Source organism: Pelophylax lessonae (genome assembly GCF_965119305.1).
Source record: "Pelophylax lessonae genome assembly, chromosome: 7".
NCBI lineage: Eukaryota > Metazoa > Chordata > Amphibia > Anura > Ranidae > Pelophylax > Pelophylax lessonae.
The window spans coordinates 218,785,493-218,805,743 of record NC_138774.1 but is presented as its reverse complement, the minus strand read 5'-3'; the positions used below and the strand labels follow the sequence as shown (position 1 = coordinate 218,805,743).

Here is a 20,251-nt window from a genome sequence, read left to right as displayed (position 1 = left end):
ACTGACTTCTGATGACCCCAGAAAAAAAAAAAAAAGTTGAGTGGTGTTAGACTTTGGAGGCCTTTCAACTTGACCTTAACCTCCGATCAAACTGTTCGAAAGAGTTTGATTTCGATTATAAAAGAGTGGTTGGATGCTGTCTTGCTGAAACCATATTTTATGTTGTTCCAACAAAGGAATGTCATTTAATCGAGAGACCAGAAAAGACTGTAACATAAAGAAGTAGGTTTCCTCTTTTAAAATGACTACCAAAAATTATGGCGCAATGAATCTGTCACTAAATACCCCACCCACACCATAATTCAAAGATGGGATTGAGCATGGCCTTCAGGTGTCCAGTTTGGGCTGTTTTCAGCCCAGTAACATGCACTGTGTTGGCTGACACTACCATGAGGCTCCGTCACTGTAAAATACCATTATCTCTCACTGTTGTAGGAACAACTCCCAATACCCAATATTCCATACACCTGTCTGTGTCATCACTATACAGTTCCTGGATCAGCTGCACTTTATAGGGATGGAAATGATGATTTCTAATAATTCCTTGCCTATGGATCCAGACTTTTGGGAAATCATGTACATCTATTTTTTTTTTTTTTTTTTCTATTTCAGCTTGGAGTTGTCAACACAGAAGGAGGATTTGTGGAAGGAAAGAATAAGCAAATTGGAATTTTTAATCCAAGTTACATTGACATTTTCAAGGGAATCCCCTTTGCTGCTCCTCCAGGAATCCTTCAAAAAGCTGAGAAACATCCAGGATGGTCCGGTACGTCTTTTGGAATTTGTTCAATCCCCTTGCACCTTTATATTACTTTTCAGCACATCAGAGGAATGACTTTGAGCATTTCAAGGGTAAATTATCTAAAGTGGGAAGTGTCAGTGAGCAGATTTTTTTTTTTATCTCTGTGAAGGCTTATTCTGTACAACAGTTGTTCAGAACTGGTGCGGACTATACAGTCTGACATGCAAATAACCACTGGAATAAAATTTACTTTTTTTTTTTAAATCTATAACAAAAATACGACTTAGTATGCTAGTAAAATAGTATGTCAGATTAGAGTTCAATTCTAAGCTAGCAATACACTTACATTTTTCTTTCTCTAAGCAAGAAAAAAAAAAAAACAGCATGGATGGGAGAATCTCCTATTCTGGCTATTGTATTCACGCAGCCACAGTACCTGCAGCTGCCTTAATATCCGAACAGTGACTGCAGCCTATAAGGATATTATGTTTAGCTAATAAATTTCTACCTGACCTGACAATTGATTTTTATATTCAAATAAAATTTACAGGGAATATGATATTTCTATACCATATGTCATCCTAAAAACTGTTTCAGTATCAAAATGGGACTTTTGAGGCATAACATTTGTTCTACTTAAAAAACACTGTTTTGTTAATTCATATTAAAATATATTTTCATTACATAAAAATATTCTCATATTAGAGTATATAACCATAAAAAAAACAATATTGACTGTGTGATGTATCTTGTCCACATGTGATGATCTTAAGGCTCAACGTGTTTCCTGGACCTAGTCCACTTCCTCAGAAACCATTGATACATCATTTGTACAGCATACAATCTACATAGAATAATAACTGATGTCATCATTACTTCTTCATAAGAATTACATATTTACACCATTACCCAATGTACCAACAGAATCACCCAAGATGTACCCCCAATATACAGGAGGAGACAAAGCTCAACCGGCGAGGCTAAGGGGGTGCCCTCCCATGCCTATGGTTATATACTGTTATATGAGAATATTTTTATGTAATGACTATTTTTTTATATAAATTAATAAAACCGTGTTTTTTTAAGTATAACAAATGTTGTGCCTCAAAAGTTCCATTTTGATACTCAGTTTTTAGGATGACAACGGATTTTTAAATCCACTTTTGTTAAGCGGGGTGGCGCCGAGGAGGCTAAAGTGATGTAAAGCTTTTTTTTCTAAAAATGTATCAAAATATAGTATACTTACCTGCTCTGTGCAAGGGCGCAGGCTCAATCCTTAGCTGGGCTGTGTGCATCCGTAGACACACACATCGCAGCTCAGCCCCACCTCCTGCTCCCTCTTCACAGGATTTGATTGACAGCAGCAGGTGCCAATGGCTCCCGCTGCTTCTGTGTTTCTTGTGAGTAGAAGAGCTGCTGCAGCAGAGCACAGCACTGTGTTGGGATCGGGCTCAGGTAAGTGTTTGGGGGGCTGGAGGGAGCAACTTTTGAAAGGATGAGAGAATGCATTAAGGTAAAAAAAACTTTTTGAATTAGAATTCGATACCCCAGCATGGGGATTTGTCCAACTGGGCCTGTATGGAATGGATTAGGGTTTTTTTTTAATTCTGTCTGCAGGTTGAACAAAAAAGTCTATTAATGTATGGCGGACAGCTTTAGAAACTCTGTAAGGGAAGTTATTCTATGTGAATGGGAACCTGTAACAAATATAAAGAAGTTATCACATTTTGGCTGAAAAGGTCAAAATACATTTTAAGCTTGATTTGAAATGCAGTAAAGATGTAGTAGACTTTAATAAATTAAAAAAAAAAAAAGGCCTTTTTTTTAGCAGCTCTTATGTATGAAGCTTAGATTTTGAGTTTGATTGCTCTCCATTTTTACAATAGGAACTCTGAAAGCCACAGACTTCAAGCCACGCTGTCTCCAAGCCACATTGAGCCAAACTGATACCCGTGGAAGCCTGGACTGCCTGTACCTTAATATCTGGGTCCCCCAAACTGGTAAATCAGGTGAGCAGGTAGGATTGGTTATATCTATCTAAAATGGCTGCAACCAGACAGGAGTAGGGAACTATTGAGGCTTTTAAGTGTCCCTTACTTGCAGGCCTTTTTACTTTACATTAAATTGTGTCGCCTCATAACCTTGTCTTTACCAACCTGAAATCCCTATGTAACCCAATATTTTAGCATTAGATTCTATATGGGAATTTCACAATCATGGTTGTTGATATTCTAGGTAAACTTTTTTTCTCCAAAGGATATGTATACTTTATTACACCTTAGTTTATTTAACCACTTCTGGACCGGAAGGATTTGGCCCCTTAAAGACCAGGCTATATTTTGTGATTCGGCGCTGCGTTACTTTTAACGGACAATTGCGCGGTTGTGCGACGCTGTACCTAAATAAAATTGATGTCCTTTTTTCCCCACAAATAGAGCTTTCTTTTGGTGGTATTTGATCACCTGTGCGATTTTTTTGTTTTGCGCTATAAACAAAAAAACAATATTTTTCACATTCTGCTATATAACATTCCCCCCAAAAAACTTTAAAAATCAAATTTTTTCATCCTTTTAGGCCAATTTGTATTCTGCTAAAAAAAACAACAAAAAAAAAACACAATAAGCGTATTTTGATTGGTTTGCGCAAAAGTTATCACGTCTACAAACTAGGGGAAAGATTTATGTCTTTTTTTTTTTTTTTTTTACTAGTAATGGCAGCGATCTGCGATTTATAGCAGGACTGCGACATTGCGGTGGACAGATCGGACCCCTAACTGACATTTTTGACACTTTTGGGGGGACCACTGACATTACTACAGTAATCAGTGCTAAAAATATGCACTGTTACTGTAATAATGACATTGGCAGGGAAGGGGGTTAACCTAGGGGTGATCAAAGGGTTTTGTGAGCCTAGGGAAGTGTTTACTAACTGTATAGGAGAGGGGCTTTTGAAATGATCATAGAGACCTGTGATCCTATATATAAGGATCACAGGCACTCTGTGATCATTTCAGAGAGAAGAACGGTCAGCTGTGTTTACAACAGTTGACCGTCCTTCTCTCTCAGCGGGTGATCGCGGGTGCCCAGGCAGCAATCGCGGCCGCTCGTATCATGAATCGGCATCCCTGCTGTCTAGTGGAGGCGGTAGCGCATCGGCGGCGCGCGCTCGCCCCCCCGACCCCGCGCGCGACGGATGTAGAGCTACGTCGGTTCTCGCAGGAGAGCCAGCCTGCCACAGTCAAACTGCTGCGGGCGGTTGGGAAGCAGTTAATACATCCAGTTAAAGTATATACAATAGGTATAGAGAAGAATCAACCCCCTTTAAAATAATCACATTTTGTTGTTTTGCAGCCTGAAATGAAGACAGACAGTTATGTTTTATCCAGCTGTATTTTCTCAGTGCAACTTATAAAATCCAAGTGAAAGATATAACACCAACATATCAGAAATAAATCAAAAACGGAATCACTAAGTAGGGAAAAGGATCACCCCCCCCCCCCTTCTAAAAATTACTTGTAAACTCAATCCAGTGTAGCTAATCACCTTTTTAATGGCACACAAAGCCATTTGACTTTCAACTGTGATCAGCTGTTGTCATTTTGATTAGCTCAGCATGAAAAGAGCTTTCCTGGAGCATTTGTCATGATCCTAGCAAAACTTGCAAAGGATGCGCAGCGCGCTGTGCATCCTGAGTCATGGGTTCACTCAGGGTGATCCTAGCAAAAATGCTAGGCCCCCGACTTTCTTAGATTGGACGGATCCAAGCAAAAATGCGGGTTCACTTAGGGTGATCCTAGCAAAAATGCCAAGGATGCGCAGCATGGGTTCACTTCTCCAAACACGTAGGTGGAGGGGGTGGGCCTGGAAAAAAGTGTGGAGCTTGAAACCCAAATGTCATGACCTTTGACACCACACAACCCTAACCCTTAGTCTGTACCAACAATAACCCTAACCCTAGCCCTGGTAGTGCAAATGAAGCAAACAATCAACTATGGGTGGCAAGGCACTGTCAAAAGATCTTCAGGATAAAGAGGTGGAAAGGCACAAGTCAGGAGATGGATACAAAAATAATTCAAGGGCTTTATCAATGCCTAGAAGCACCGTGAAGTCTATTAATAAGAAGTGGGAGGTATTTGCTACAACACAGACCCCCCTGGATCAGAACATCACTCCAAACTAGATGAAAGAACCAGAAGAAAACTGGTCAAAGAGGCTACAAAGAGGCCTACAGCAACTCTGAAGCAGTTGCAGGAATTTATGCCAAAGTGTGGTCATTGTGTGGATGTGACAACAGTATCACAAATTCTCCACAAATGTGGCTTGTATGAGAGGGTTTCAAGTAAAAAGCCACTCTTCAAGAAAGGCCACATGCAGTCACAATTGAGCTTTGCCAAAATGCACCTTGAAAATTCTGAGGCCACATGCAAAAACGCGTTGTGGGCAGATGAGACTAAAATTAAATTATTTGGCCTCAACACCAAATGACGTGTCTGGCCAAAATGCAATACAGCTCACCATCCAAATAACACCATTCATGGAGGTGGTAATATGCTGTTATGGTGATGTTTCTCTGCAGCAGGGACTGGAGCACTTGTCAGGATAGGAAAAATGGATGGGGCAAAATACCATCAAATTCTTGAGGAAAATCTGCTGCCCTCTGCCAGAAAGTTCTCAATGGGAAGAAGGTTTACCTTCCAAGATGATAATGATCCAAAGCACACAGTAAAATTGACCACATAGTGGTTAACCACTTTACTACCAGTCACGTAACCTCTACGTCGGCTGACTTTGAGTGGTTATACCGGGATGATGCCTCTAGCTAGAGGCATCATCCCGGTACCGTTGTTTGAAGCCGACGGTCGGCTTTCCGTCGGTAACCCGGGGGGGCGGGAGGGGACGTCCCCCCCCTCCCGCCGCCTTCCGCGGCTTTGCTCGGGGCTACCGTCCCACCGGGAGCCCCGAGCACCCAGCCGGCACGTCCGCCGGCTGGATGGAGTCCCGATGAATGCCGGAAACGGCATCGATCGGGTCTCCGATGACGTAACCCGGAGGCGGCGTCCATGACGTCACGTCCGGGTTACTGTGCTGCAAAAGGCGGCAGATTTGAAAAACGGCTGTATGCAAAAATGCCGTTTTCGGCGTTTTGCATACAGGGAAGTGTAGTGGAGGGGTCTAGGGTCTTTTAGACCCTCGATCCCTCCATAAAGTGTACCTGTCACGACATATTGCTGTCACCAGGGATGTTTACATTGCTTGTGACAGCAATAAAAGTGATCAGATTTTTTTTTTTTTTTAAAAACCTGTAATAAAGTTTAAAAAAAAGAAAAAATAAATAGGAAAAAAAAAAAAAAAAAAAATGTAGCCGTCCCCGTCACCGTTAGCTCGCGCACAAAAAAAAACGTATACGCAAGTCGAGCCGCAAATGAAATCGCTGTTCAAACCACACATGTGAGGTATCGCCGCGATCGCCAGAGCGTGGGCAATAATTAAAAAAAAAGAGCTACACTCTAACTCTAAACTGGTAACCGTTAAATAAATTTAAAGCGTCGCAGATTGAGATCTCTATTGACCGTAGTTTGTCGCCATCCCACGGGGGGGCGCAATTTTAAACCGTAACATGTTTGGTATCTATTTACTCGGCGTGACATCATCTTTCACAATATACAAAAAAAATGGGCTAACTTTACTGTTTAGTATTTTTTAAATGCAGTGAAATGTGATTTTTCAAATTTTTTCCAAAAAAATGGCGTTTTAAAGACCGCTGCGCAAATACCGCGTGACAAAAAATTTTGCAATGACCGACATTTTATTCTCCAGAGTCTTTGCTAAAAAAATATATATAATGTTTGGGGGTTCTAAGTAGTTTTCTAGGAAAAAATACTGGTTTTAACTTGTGAACAAAAAGTGTCCGAAATAGGGCTGGGGCTAAAGTGGTTAAAGGATAAAAAGGTGAATGTTCTTGCATGGCCTAGTCAGAGGCCAGACCTAAACCCCATTGAAAATCTGTGGAATGACTAAAAGACTGTAGTCCAGAAATGGCCACCATTAAATTTAACTGAACTTGAGCAGTCCTGCAAAGAAGAGTGGGCAAATATTGCAAAGTCTAGAGGTGCAAAGTTAGTAGAGAGATATCCCAACAGACTAAAGGCTGTAATTAAAGCAAAAGGTGGTTCAACAAAATATTGACACAAGGGGGTAATCCTTTTTCCAACTCAGTAATACTGTTTTCTATTTTTATGATTTTTTTCTTTTTTTTTACATGTTGGTGCTATACCTTTCACTTAGATGTAAATACAGCAGGATAAAACAAAAATTGTGTCTGTCTTCATTTTAGGCTGCAAAGCAACTAAATGTAATTTTTTTAAAAGGAGATGATTCTTTTCTATATCAACTGTATATGACCTCCAATTAAATGATAGTAATAAATAAGGTAGGATTTGACTCAGTCGGAGGAGATACGGGGGGGGGGGGGGTCATTTCCTTTAGTAGGATTGTGCATCACTTGAATGAAAAAAAAAATGGAAATAATTGTGCGCTACCACTGCTTAACAACCTTTCCTATATAATAGGGCTATAAATTAATAAAGCTGCTGCTATCACCAAATGTGTTCCCACATCAATGAATAACAGCCTTTAAATATGTGCTAGCGCTGCTATTATAAATACACATAATGAATATAAACATATAATCATATATATATATATATATATATATATATATATATATATATATATATAGCAATAGTAATAAAACATAAAGTGCTTGTAATAAAGAAAGTGCAGATCCAAAAACGTCATTGAACGACTTAATCCAATCCAAAATGAACAACTCCTTATGTGCAGAAAAAACATAAGGTGCTTGCAATAAAGAACAATAAAGAAGTGCAGTGCAAAAAAAGTCACAATATGACTTAAAGTGAAATCCAAAATGAACAACTTCTTAAGTGCATGTAGCACTGCCCCCTAGAGGGCTGCTGAGAATTACACTTTCTGGATTCCCCTGGGTTACCCTTAGCAACTGACAGCGGATAAACAGCATTGAAAGTTCTTGGCTCAGTCAATTGGAACTTGGATAGGAGAAGGGATGAGTGGGATACTCCAACTATTACCTATTCACATTCTGAAGGACAGCTTACTATAGAATGCGGCAAGGTCGCTGCTTCACCTTGCCACTAAGTGAAGATGCTTTAAATGTTCCTGTGTAAATATTCTCTTCAGGGTCCTGAAACTGGCACCCCTTTACTCTCAATTCATGTGGGCTGACACCCGTCCGCTGACCCTAGCTTCTGGAGTGGTCCCCTTCCTGGCAGACTCCTGGGCAAGTTCCTGTGTACTCACGGACACTGTTTTTCCAGGAGTCACTGTTACCTCCAAACTCCACTTGTCAGCATCCACTGGACCTCTGGTTATGGTTATGATTAAACTAAAGTAATTTCGTGAAACGCGTCAACCGTGTTTGTCCCCTGTCTCTGATTTTGTCACCATGGATTGTTTGGATTATTTGGATCTTCAATAAAAGGATTTTATCATTTCATACCTTCAAGCTGAAGTGCGGTTGCCTATTTCTATTTGTGTACTGGGAAGGGGTTAAACATCTAGGGCGATCAAAGGGTTAACAGTGTGCCGAGCCAGTGTTTTTGTGTACTGTGTTAGGTGCTTTCACTAAGGGAAGCAATGGATTTTGTTCTCTGCATTGCAGTAACACAAAATCCATCCATTCCCCCTTACAGAAAGGAGATCTGCTTTGTTTACATAGGCAGATCCCCATTCTGTGTGTTTTTACCAACGATTGGTGGGTGCCAGAGGACATCCAGTGACCGTCACCTGCAGATCGGCTTCTGCTGTAAGTATTTACAGCAGAAGCAGCCCACTGGTGGTGCGCACATGCCCCCTGCAGGCGAAAGTGCAGAATCACGTATATATATTCTTCACAAGAGAGCCACCCTGTAGCAGTAAAACTGCTTTGGGGCGATATTTAGGTGGTTAAATAAAGTATATGGGGAATGCCTTCTTTCATTCAAGTTCAAAAAATGTTTTTCTGTCTCTTATCTCCTTCCCTTCAGCACATTTGGTTCTGCATGAGATTCTACGCTCATCATGGAAAGCGTATACTGTATAAAAATAGTTTTTATCAGAATTATGCATTTAAGCCAATAGAAGGCCTCAAGTGTCAGATGAGATCTACCTGCTGGAAGAAATCTTCTGTAGCCAGATGCAGGCCAAAACATAGATTCTTAGGTTTCCTCCTAAGGAGAAGCTTGAATAGAGCATCCCATCTATTCTAACTATTCTCAACTTTTGTTTCAGTGTCCACCAACTTGCCAGTTATGGTATGGATCTATGGCGGAGCCTATCTCTTTGGTTCAGCTGAAGGAGCCAATTTTTTGAGCAACTACCTGTACGATGGTGAGGAACTTGCTCTCCGTGGCAATGTCATTGTTGTTACCTTCAATTACCGCCTGGGACCACTCGGATTCTTGAGCACTGGAGATGAAAACGCCCCTGGTAAGGCCTATGAGTTAACAATACTGTGAATGTAATGAAGACATGCCTGCCAGTCCAGATATAAAAAAGAAAGACTGCTGTTAAGTAAAACACCAACTCCACCTAACAAGGAAATTCATCTTTAAACTCTTAAGAAACATTACAACTGCACTTAAAGCATAACCAAAGTTAAAACTATTAATGGAGTAGAGATGGTAAATCCTGTCTTTTTTTTTTTTTTGTTCCATTGAGGAAATGTCCCTTCACTTTCTGTCTCAGAGACGCAACAGGAAGTGAGAGGAAATCTCTTCTTAGACATTTGTCACTTAGATTCCATTCATACTTGTGCGACTGGACATCAAAGTTGCATGACAAGTAGTTCCCCATGTTAACCATTTATACATGCATTTCTTAAAGTTGCAGCCACTTCAAAGTAGTTCATGCACTACATTGGTCCGACTTTCATGCAACTTGAGGGCCATAGACTTCATTGTTAACCCTCAGAAGTTGCATGAAGGTCCTACCTGAATGTTGTACAATGCAACTTGTGTGCAACGGTTGTCCATTATTACTGGTCAATGCCAAAGTCGTAGCCAAGTTGCACCCATCCAAAGTTGCACTCCAAAGTGGGCGCAACCTTGGACTCGTACAAGTGTGAATAGAGCTTTAAACAGTTGTCCCTGTTGGAAGATTTCACCTAACCCCTTGTTCTGGTGGCAACTGCAAGTGTTTCTTTCCCAATGGCAAAGGTCACCAGGACAAATAGAGAAGACAAACCACCCCAGTGAGGACACAGCTTTAAGAAGTACAGCCAGAGCAATTTGTTCTGCAATCCTGTGACCCGTTTACAGCAGACAGAGGGCTGATGCCCGCTGTTGGCTGAGGTCACAGAGCCAGTCCAGGCTCGGGAAAGATTGTAACCATATGGTCTGGATCCGCCCACATGCCTGGACCGGCACCCAGCTCAGCCTCTCAGCAACCCTCTGAGAGCCTGAGCCAGCCGCTCCCGCCCCCTCCACAGCCCAGTGCTCCAGTGATCACAGGGGAAGGGGGAGGCAGAGCAGAGAGCCAGTGACTGACAGTCATCAGCTCTCTGCTCATGGAGCTCTGAGAACCGAGTGATCTGCGGTGTTTGATCGCTCCGTTCCCAGTGTTAGAGCCGGTGGGGGACAGATGCAGCATCGGAACGATGTAGAAGTATGATTTTTAAAAAAAAAAATACAAAATTTCCATACTTCTCTTTTAAAAACTTGACAGGGTTTTATATGTCCCCAGTCTATCCAAAGCTAAAAAGGAAAGATTTTTCCATCATTTTTTAACTACCATGAGTACTTTTGAGTGTGAGAAGCGCTTATTATTGCATACAAAAACATTTCCAACATGATGGAAAATGGCTGAAATCTTGTGACAACGTTTTCTCTGAAGAAAATGAAACCAGTCTCCTAAATTGTATGTCCAGCCAAAACATTTTCTTGTAGTATTAGCTCTCGTTCACACCGGTGCGATTTGTCATGCGATTTGACTGTTCCACCCACATTGCCGGCAATGGAACCCTTTAAATTGCTGCGACTCAGAAAAACGTTCCTGGGCTACTTTTTTCATTGTGACTTGCATAGCCTTCTGTTAAACAAATGCAATGAAATCAGAGGTGAAAAACGCTGTGATCTGCAGCTTAGAAATCGCACTGAAGTAGCACGATTTCAAAGCCTCACTGGTGTGAACCAGGGCTTAGAGTAGGAATGGATTACATCAATCGTAAGCCCAACTTGTTCTTAAAGCGGTGTTCGGGCCTCCCCCCTCCAAAAATGAAAAGTCAGCAGCTACACATACTGTAGATGCTGACTTTTAATTTTAGGACACTTACCTGTCATGGAATCCAGCAATGTCGGCACCACAGCCAATGTTTTCATCAGCTGTCGGATGCTGCCGCCGCCATTGCTGGTAAGGGAACCTGGCAGTGAAGCCTTGCGGCTTCACGGCCGGGTCCGTACCGCACATGCGCGAAGCGCGCTGCGCTCGGTTACTGGCCTGGAAGCAGAGGAAGGAGGACGCGCCACGGCGAGGTCCGACGGAAGTGGGGACAGGTTACCTGTCAAAAACAGGTACCCTCTACCCCCCGAAAGGTGCCATTGGAGGGGGGGGGAGGAGACAGATAAGCGGAAGTTCCACTTTTGAGTGGAACTCCGCTTTAAGTCCAACAAAGATCAGAGAAAGGCTGGGGAGATCGCTGCACCAACATTGCTTTTGTTAGTACGGCGATCTGTCTGTTTTTTTTTTCATTCAGCCCGCTGGGTTGAACGAAAAAAAAAAAAACTGTGAATATATTTTCGTAACCCTAAGGTTTGTATGTAGGGGACTTATTGTACAACCCCTGTCAAGAGTTTTTCTGCGTGTGTTCCAGCTAGGTAGATCCACTTTCTCCATTTTTCCTGCTGACCATTGTCACTAAGACAAAAGGGAGGGGAGATCCAAAATGTCCCCAGAACAAGGGTTGAGGGAAAATCTTCCAATGTGGACATCTGTTCCAGTGACAACTATTTAAATGGGGAATTTTCCTCACTTTATAGGAACTTCCTCTGACTTCCTGTTGCATCTCTGAGATAGGAAGTGAAGGGAAATCTCTCCAACTGAACACAAAAAGAATTTGCTCAATCCTATGCATGTGAAACTGAGGTCTCATGCACACTGGACATTATCAAAACGTCAGTAGAAAGCTGTGGCTGTAGAAGGCGTTTTTCAGCTTTTTTGCAGTAGCATTTTTTAGCTTTTTTCAGCTGTAGCGGTTTTTAGCTTTTTTTATTTTTAGCAAAACTATATGGCTCAAAAACGTAGATAAATGCCAAATAGCTGCGTTTTTCAGTGATTTTTGACATTTTTCAGCGTTCTTAAGCTTGTATCAGAGTTAGAGCGTTTTTACAGCTGAAAAACTCCTCTCAGAACCCACTAGTTCTGGGATTTTTTTTCAGCCACAAAATGCCCATGCCAAAAAACACTAACAGCCGCCTATGTGTGCATGAACACATAGGATAACATGCTGGGGAGTTTACTGGCTGCAGAAAAAAAGGTCTGACGCCAAAAATAACTGTAAAAACGTCCAGTGTGCATGAGGCCTAAAAATAAAAGGTTTTAGCTCTGCTTACACTTTGGGCCCCTTTCACACATGTGCGACTTGTCCTGCGATTTGGGACTGCAAAGTGGCATGACAAGTCGTACTCCATGATTTCCAATGATTACCGTTCATATCTGTACGACTTAAAGTCAGAATGACTTCAGAGTAGTCCCTGCACTACTTTGGGATGATTTGAATGCATTTTGAGGTCCAAAGACATAGGCATTGCTTCAAGTCCAGGAAAAATTGCAGTAAAATCGCACGACTTTTAGGTTGCATAAGAGTCAAAGGGGCCTTAACTGCATGTGTATCACATGGAACCTGTAAACTTCTATGGTCACGTTTTATAATCCCAAGACCCTTGAAGTCAGTCAAATCTCTCCCCATCTGTCTGTATGTCCAGGATTCATTGTCTTCCTTGGCTCTACTTAGGTTCCATTCACATCTGAGCGATCTAAATCATGGGTGGAATCGCGGGACGCTTGTGCCATACCATTACACCCCAATCACGGCGTGATGTTGCCGTGATTGTCACCCGACATATCGTGGTAAAATTGCGCAAACAAAATCGGGGGACGCCTGTCGTCCAGAAGAAGAACTTTGTGCTGCGATTGGGGTGCCATTGAGAAGTAATGGCATCGCACAAGCGTCCCGCGATTTCAAATCGCGGACAGAATCACGGCAATTTGAAGCGCTCGGATGTGATTGGAGCTTTAGAGTTCCCAAATACTTTTCTCCTTGTGTTCTATGAAGGACAAGAGATGTCAAGGAATGATCATGTACATGTCATTTAGGAAACTATGGTATGTGGGATCAACATATGGCCATTGCCTGGGTGAAGAGGAACATTGCTGCCTTTGGAGGAAACCCCGATAACATCACTATCTTCGGAGAGTCCGCAGGAGCTGCCAGCGTCTCTCTGCAGGTAGGACGAGCCAAACCATGGCGCTGCACATCACATGACTCTGAAAAGTAAAGGTGTAATGCTCTTTAGGTCTTGCTGTTGCTTTCATATACACTGATCAGCCATAACTTTATGACCGGCACCCACCCACCCACCTAATACTGAGTAGGTCCTCCTTTTGCCATCAAAACACCCTTGATCTGTCAAGGCATGGAGGCCACTAGACATCTAAAGGTATGCTGTGGTATCTGGCACCAAGCCACTAGTAGCTGTGACCAGAATGTGATATATTACACATACGGCCTGCACAAAAATCTTCTAGCTCTGATACAATTATTTACACCCCCAGGAGACTGAGACTGATGGTCACTGAGGCAGTGTGAGTAGTTAACCATTTTGCATGTGCCCAGTAGCCGCTACAACATGTTTTAACTGAAACAACTTTAACCACTTTAGGACCGGAGGATTTTCCTGCTTTACGTCCAGGCCACTTTTTGCAACTCTGCACTGTGCAACTTTAACTGACAATTGCACGGTCATGCAACGCCGGACCCAAATGAAATTTACGTCCTTTTTTTTACTACAAACAGAGCTTTCTTTTGGTGGTATTTGATCACCTCTGCGCTTTTCATTTTTTGCGATAATCATAAAAAAAGAGCGACAATTTTAAAAAAATAACAATATTTTTCTACTTTGACAGTTAAAAAATATCCAATATATTCAATTTTTGTCATATATTTAGGCCAAAATGTATTTAGCTACATGTCTTTGACAAAAAAAATTCTCAATGAGCGTATTTTTAACTGCTTTAAGACCAGAAGATTTTACCCCATTCCTGACCAAGCCATATTTTGCGATTCGGCACTGCGTTACTTTAATGGACAATTGCGCGGTCGTGCGGCGCTGTATCCAAATTAAATGTATGTTCTTTTTTTCCCCACAAACAGAGCTTTCTTTTGGTGGTATTTGATCATCTGTGCTATTTTTACTTTTTGCGCTATAAACAAAAAATGAGCGGCAATTTTGAAAAAATAACAATATTTTTTAAATTTTTTGATATGAAATTCCCCCCCAAAAAATGTAAAAATCAAAATTGTTTAACATTTTAGGCCGATTTGTTTTCTGCTACATATTTCTGGTAAAAAAAAAATCGCAATAAGCGTATTTTGATTGGTTTGCGCAAAAGTTATCGCAGCTACTAACTACGAGAAAGATGTATGTCATTTATGTCATTTTTATTGTTTTTTTTTTTTTTTTTAAAGCGTAATGGCGGCGATCTGCGATTTTTTTTTTTGCGGGACTGCGACATTGCGGCGGACAGATTGGACCCTTGACTGACATTTTGACACTTTTGGGGGGACCAGTGACCTTACTACAGTAATCAGTGCTATAAATATGCACTGTTACTGTAATAATGACACTGGCAGGGAAGGGGTTAACTTTATCGGTGATCAAGGGGTTAAATATATGCCTGGTGCTTACTGACATGTGTGGGGGGAGGGGACTGTGTGACACAGGCACAGATCGCATGTTCAGCTATGCTGAATCCTGTAATCTGTCCCTGCCTGTCACTTAGGAGATCCGCCCGCTTTGTTTACACAAGCGGGCGGATTTCCTCACTCGATCCCCGACGATCGGGGAAGAGCGGCGGTGATCACCGCCTCTCCTCCCCTGGCTGGACTCCCGCTGTGTCTGAATACAGCGGGAGCGAGCCTCCGGCGGCGCACGCGTGCCGCCCACAGGGGGAGGAGTCCAGCGACGTAGGTCTACATCGCTGGACGGAATCGAGCCACTTTGCCGCAGTACGCTCAATGTGAGCGGTCGGCAAGTGGTTAAGCATGGGTTCACACTATTGTGATGCTGGAGCCAGCGCGATTCTAGTCCAGGTTCCCGCATCGCATCTCCCTCGCAGGGAGTTCACACTGCCCTCTGCAAACCGCTGCGGTGTCGATACAAATATAATGACAAACTGTATGGCTGAATTTGCATCGCACAGACATTGCATGTGATCTGCACAGCAGTGCGGTGTGACTCACATGCGATGTCTGCATTAGCAATAGTGTGAACCCAGGCTTAAGAAAGAATATCTTTGTATCACTCGCTGCCAATCCCAGGCAGGAATGTAACTGGGTTTTCTAATTTCTAATAGCATTCAGAGATTCTGAATAACAATTTTTAAATATAATTGTGATGGAAAAAAAAATGGTACAGGAAACTTTTATAGGAATGTTATTACTAAACAGACAATAGCGACAGTAAAACAGAAAAAGAAAGAAAAAAAAAGTAGAAATCAGCTGGTCTTTGTTCCATGCCGGATCCCTTTTCCCTTGCCAGCTACGTACAAATGCCACTACCCCTCAGAAAAGTGAGTTGCAGTATCTTGGGTAGATTGAATGTCAAATGAGAGATGCAGATGCCAGATGGAACAGTTTTTTGTTGTCCATGAAGAGGGTGTCGAAGAAATAACTTTACCCAATCAAAGAACCTGAGGGGTATGGTAAAGGGGACATTATGATGATATATTCAGCGGACACACCCTTAATGCTATGATCCTAATTATAGTGGGTTTAGAAAAATAATCCCCCCCCCCCATTTAAATGTATCAGATTCAGTTTTTTTTGCAGCCTGAAATGAAGACAGACACAGTTTTAGCTTTATCCAGCTGTACTTGCAACATATACTGTAACATCCAGGTGAAAGATATAAAAACCAACATGTCAGAATTTTTTTAAAAAAAGTAAAAAAACAGAATTACTGAGTTGGAAATAGGATCACCCCCCCCCCCCCCCCAAAATGTCAGTATTTTGTTGAACCACCTTTTGCTTTAATTACAGCCCTTTAGTCTGTTTGGATATGTCTCTACTAACTTTGCAATATTTGCCCACTTTTCTTTGCAGAACTGCTCAAAAATCAGTTACATTTGATGGTGACTGTTTGTGGATTGCAATCTTCAAGTCATTCCACAGATTTTCAATGGGGTTTAAGTCTGAGCTCTGACTAGGCCATGCAAGGACATTCACCTTTTTCTCCTTCAGCCACTGTGTGGTCATTTTGCTGTGTGCTTTGGGTCATTGTCATGTTGGAAGGTAAACCTTCTTCCTATTGACAACTTTCTGGCAGAGGGAAGCAGATTTTCCTCAACAATTGGATGGTATTTTTCCCCATCCATTTTTCCTTCTATTCTGACAAGTGCTGTAGAGAAACAACCCCATAACAGGATATTACCACCTACATGCTTTACTGTAGGAATAGTATTATTTGGATGGTGAGCTGTATTGGATTTCCGCCAGACATATCATTTAATGTTGAGGCCAAAAAATTCAATTTTAGTCACTTCTGACCACCTTAAATGCACCTTGAAGATTCTGAGGCCACATGGAAAAGGTGTTATGGTCCCAGTCTCTTCAAAACAAAATCAAAAACTTTTGGCTGAAGATCTTTTGGCTGAAGAGACCAATAAAGCTGATAAATGCTAAAGTCAACCTTTTTCCTCATCAGCGCCCCCTCCTTTGGAGCACCCCCACATCTCTCTATAGCTTTTTGCAAAGTTGCCTTTGATCTGGTCCTGTGATGTCCCAGGTCTTCTTTACACTCACGTACAAATCCTAAATTCTGCAGAGAACCGTGCAGAGTAATGACATGGAATTGCTCCCTGCAGCATTCTCCTGTGAGTCCAGGGCAGAGAGTTTAGCCTTGATGCCCTGGGATCTCAAGAAGAAGGTTGAATGATGCTGGCATCATTCCCCTAACCAAGAAGAGGACCAGAGTGGAGGTGAATATAGCAGCCAGAGCTGTTTCTTAGGCTCGGTTTCCACTAGTGCGACTTGCGGTGCGACTTGACACATGTCAAGTCGCGCAGCAAGTCAAAACCCATTGTTTTCAATGGGGCCCGTTTCCACTGCCGCGGCTTCAGTTGCCGCGACCTCAAAAGTAAATCGTGTACTACTTTTGAGCGCGACTTCCCTCTATATATGAGGGACAAGTCTAACTGAAGCTGCGGTTTACTTTTGCTACGAAGTCGTGCTAGAAGTAGCACGACTTCGTAGCCGCACTAGTGGAAACCGAGGTTGTTTAGTTTTGCCAATGGAATTGGGCTTTAAACCCATCTCCAGTTTCAGACAAATTAGTTTTTGCAACACAATAATTGCAGTATTGCCTGTCATGTTCCATCATGGTTCTACAGGCTCTTCAGGCGCCCACTGGAAAACAGTCACATTTTGCTAGTAAGTTCTTCAGTAACCACAGACACCTCCTTTTTCATAGTTTTGGGCCGATAGTGAGGTGAGAGGAACGGGCTTGACACTTAGGAACTGGAGTCAGTATAATGTATGCATACCAAAAGGGAACCCAGGGAATTCTGACAGCCATATAAGGTCTGTACAGTTTCCTCTAAGTTTCCACATGTTTATCCTGTTTTCCTTAAGTAAGTAAAGGTTTGTTAAGATGTTTTACATTTTTTGAATAATTTCATATTGTTGAGTAGCATAAAATAAATACTATTTCTTTTCTATATTGTTCTTTTGTGCTGATTAAGGTCCTTCAAGCTAATTTTTTTTGGTGAACAAAAAGGTTTAAATTCTACTGCTTAGGTTGGGGTTTTTCTTTTTTTTTATACAATATTTTTATTGTTTTTCAGACCAGGGGATGACCAGACAGTTGCCCATGCAGGGACTGCACAATCACAGCAATGTGATTCACTAATTGTAAATAGGAGAGCCAAACAAAGAGGGCAGTCACATCAGCAACCTGCACTGGGTGATTAAGCTTCCCATGATAAGGTTCCCTCCTACGAGGGTAGCAAGAAATGTGGACTTTCAGCTGTAGGTAGATATTAGGGATGGAGGAAAAGAATCTGGGAAAGGAGGCACGAGAAGATGAATGGAAACAAGGGGGAAAGGCAAGGAATCCAGGAAAGGAGGCAGAAGATGGATGGAAACGGGAAAAGGAGGGAATCTAGGAAAGGAGGCAGAAGATGGATGGAAACAGGGAAAAGGAGGGAATCTAGGAAAGGAGGCAGAAGATGGATGGAAACGGGGAAAGGAGGCAGAAGATGGATGGAAACAGGGAAAAGGAGGGAATCTAGGAAAGGAGGCAGAAGATTAATGGAAACGGGGAAAAGGAGGGAATCTGGGAAAGGAGGCAGAAGATGAATGGAAACAGGGAAAAGGAGGGAATCTAGGAAAGGAGGCAGAAGATGGATGGAAACGGGGAAAGGAGGCAGAAGATGGATGGAAACAAGGGGAAAGGGAAGGAATCTGGGAGGCAAGAGAAGATGGACGAAAACTAAGGGAAAGTAGGCAGAAGATGGACAGAAAACGGGGAAAGGGAAGGAATCTGGGAAAGGAGGCATAAGATGGACGGAAAGAGGGGGAAAGGGAAATAAGTAGTAGAGAAGGGGGGAGAACATGCAGAGGCAGGGGAGTAGTTTACTCCTTGGAGCTCAGAACCAGATATGAAAATTAGGTGTTCATGAAAAGCTTTGAGAAAATTGATCCAGGGTTGGGAGTACATTTTGAAGCCAAGGTTCCCAAACTTTCAGAAATCTCAGCTGTTGAGTCTGTAAGAATGCTAGAATGTTTTTCAATAGCAAACAAGGTCAGGTATGTGCATAAACATGCATGCTTGTATCCCCTGAGCATATAGGTTTTTACACTGTACTGAAATGCTCCAGCACCAGCCTATTCTAGAGGAAAACAATAGCAACTGACTGGGAACATCCAACCTGAAAGAAGGATTCTTTCACCCAGAATATTTGGTTGGCTGTGTTGAAAGCTATTTTGTTAGATGATCATCTTATGTTTGTGGATATTTTGTAATATCCATTTATTTTAACTGCTCTGTCCCTTGCTGCTGTTTGTAGACCCTGACTCCTTACAATGTCGGACTCATCAAGCGAGCCATCAGTCAAAGTGGCACAGGTCTGAGCTCATGGGCTATTCAACGCGACCCTCTCTTCTGGGCTCAAGAGGTAAGAAGTGTTTACGAAGTTCAGATGTAGTTTATATTCAACTAAACATATACAGTAACAGTGTGACAACTAATTTCACTCCTTGGCTGGGCTTGGCACAATATATAAGAATATAGGAGAGTGAGTACATATTGGAACTGTTTGGGAGCTGGTAAGTTGAATGAGTGTAGGTGTATGAAGATTACATTTTCTATCCATGTATCCATGTAATGTATTAAAACCTGAGTGGATTTGTGATATTGCATAAAATGGGCATTATTTTTAGCCATGATAGAAAAATAGCCTATACAGCGCTTGCCGCAGAAAAACAATTAACTTAATGTATGTGAACAATGTTGAAAACTTATCTTTACAGTATAAGTGAAAATACAAATCAATTAAACACATGAAAATTAATAAAAAGTTCCAAGGAATTGATAAATAGATAAATAAGTCTTTTCCGGTGGTGATCAATATATGTGAATAAAATAAATGTAACATTCAATAAATAAAGTCTTTTCAAGTAGTGATCAGGTGCAAAGTGCTTCGTGCTCAATAAATAAAAGTTTGTGACTTTCGTGACGTGGATTCCTCTTTTCCTGTGGCTTGTGGTAGAAATAAATGACTTACCAGAATTGTTGGGTCCTATGTGCTGTATAGCACTAGGACCTACAGCGCTTGGAGGCCGTTCAGGCCAGATTGGGGATCCCCTTTGTGGATGATCCTGGTGGGATACAGGTTAGGTTCCTCCTTACCCGATCTCAATCCTCAGGATATGGGGTTAAAAGAAAGGCTCCAGATAGTGCATTATCGTTTTAAAAGTTTATTCATCAAATATTCATAAAAATCGGAGTGAAGAAAGACTGAAACTCCAAGTTTGCAGGCAAAGAAACCTCTAACAAACACCTCCTAGCAGAGTGGCAAGCGGAGTGTTCCGGCTTGCGTTCCACGTGGTGCGTAGCGTGCTGACGTGCGTTCCACAACCTTGACGCGTTTCGTCACTTCCTGTGACGTTTTCAAAAGGTCTTCAGCTGCTACCACACAATATATATTTTTATATTTATAT

At 41.9% G+C, this 20,251-nt stretch overlaps 1 protein-coding gene across 1 annotated transcript in view; it reads left to right on the top strand.

Annotated features, from left to right (window-relative positions):
- Positions 1–2,639: 2,639 nt before the first annotated feature.
- Positions 2,640–20,251, top strand: part of LOC309559542 (bile salt-activated lipase-like) — a gene marked incomplete at its 3' end in the record, with an annotated part of 37,984 nt that continues 20,372 nt past the window's right edge. The window contains exons 1-4 of the mRNA XM_082262842.1: positions 2,640–2,751; positions 9,049–9,246; positions 13,129–13,259; positions 19,099–19,206. Of these exons, the coding sequence (XP_082118968.1) occupies positions 9,069–9,246; positions 13,129–13,259; positions 19,099–19,206 (417 nt within the window). The 5' untranslated portion in view covers positions 2,640–2,751; positions 9,049–9,068. The remainder of the gene's footprint in view (positions 2,752–9,048; positions 9,247–13,128; positions 13,260–19,098; positions 19,207–20,251) is intronic.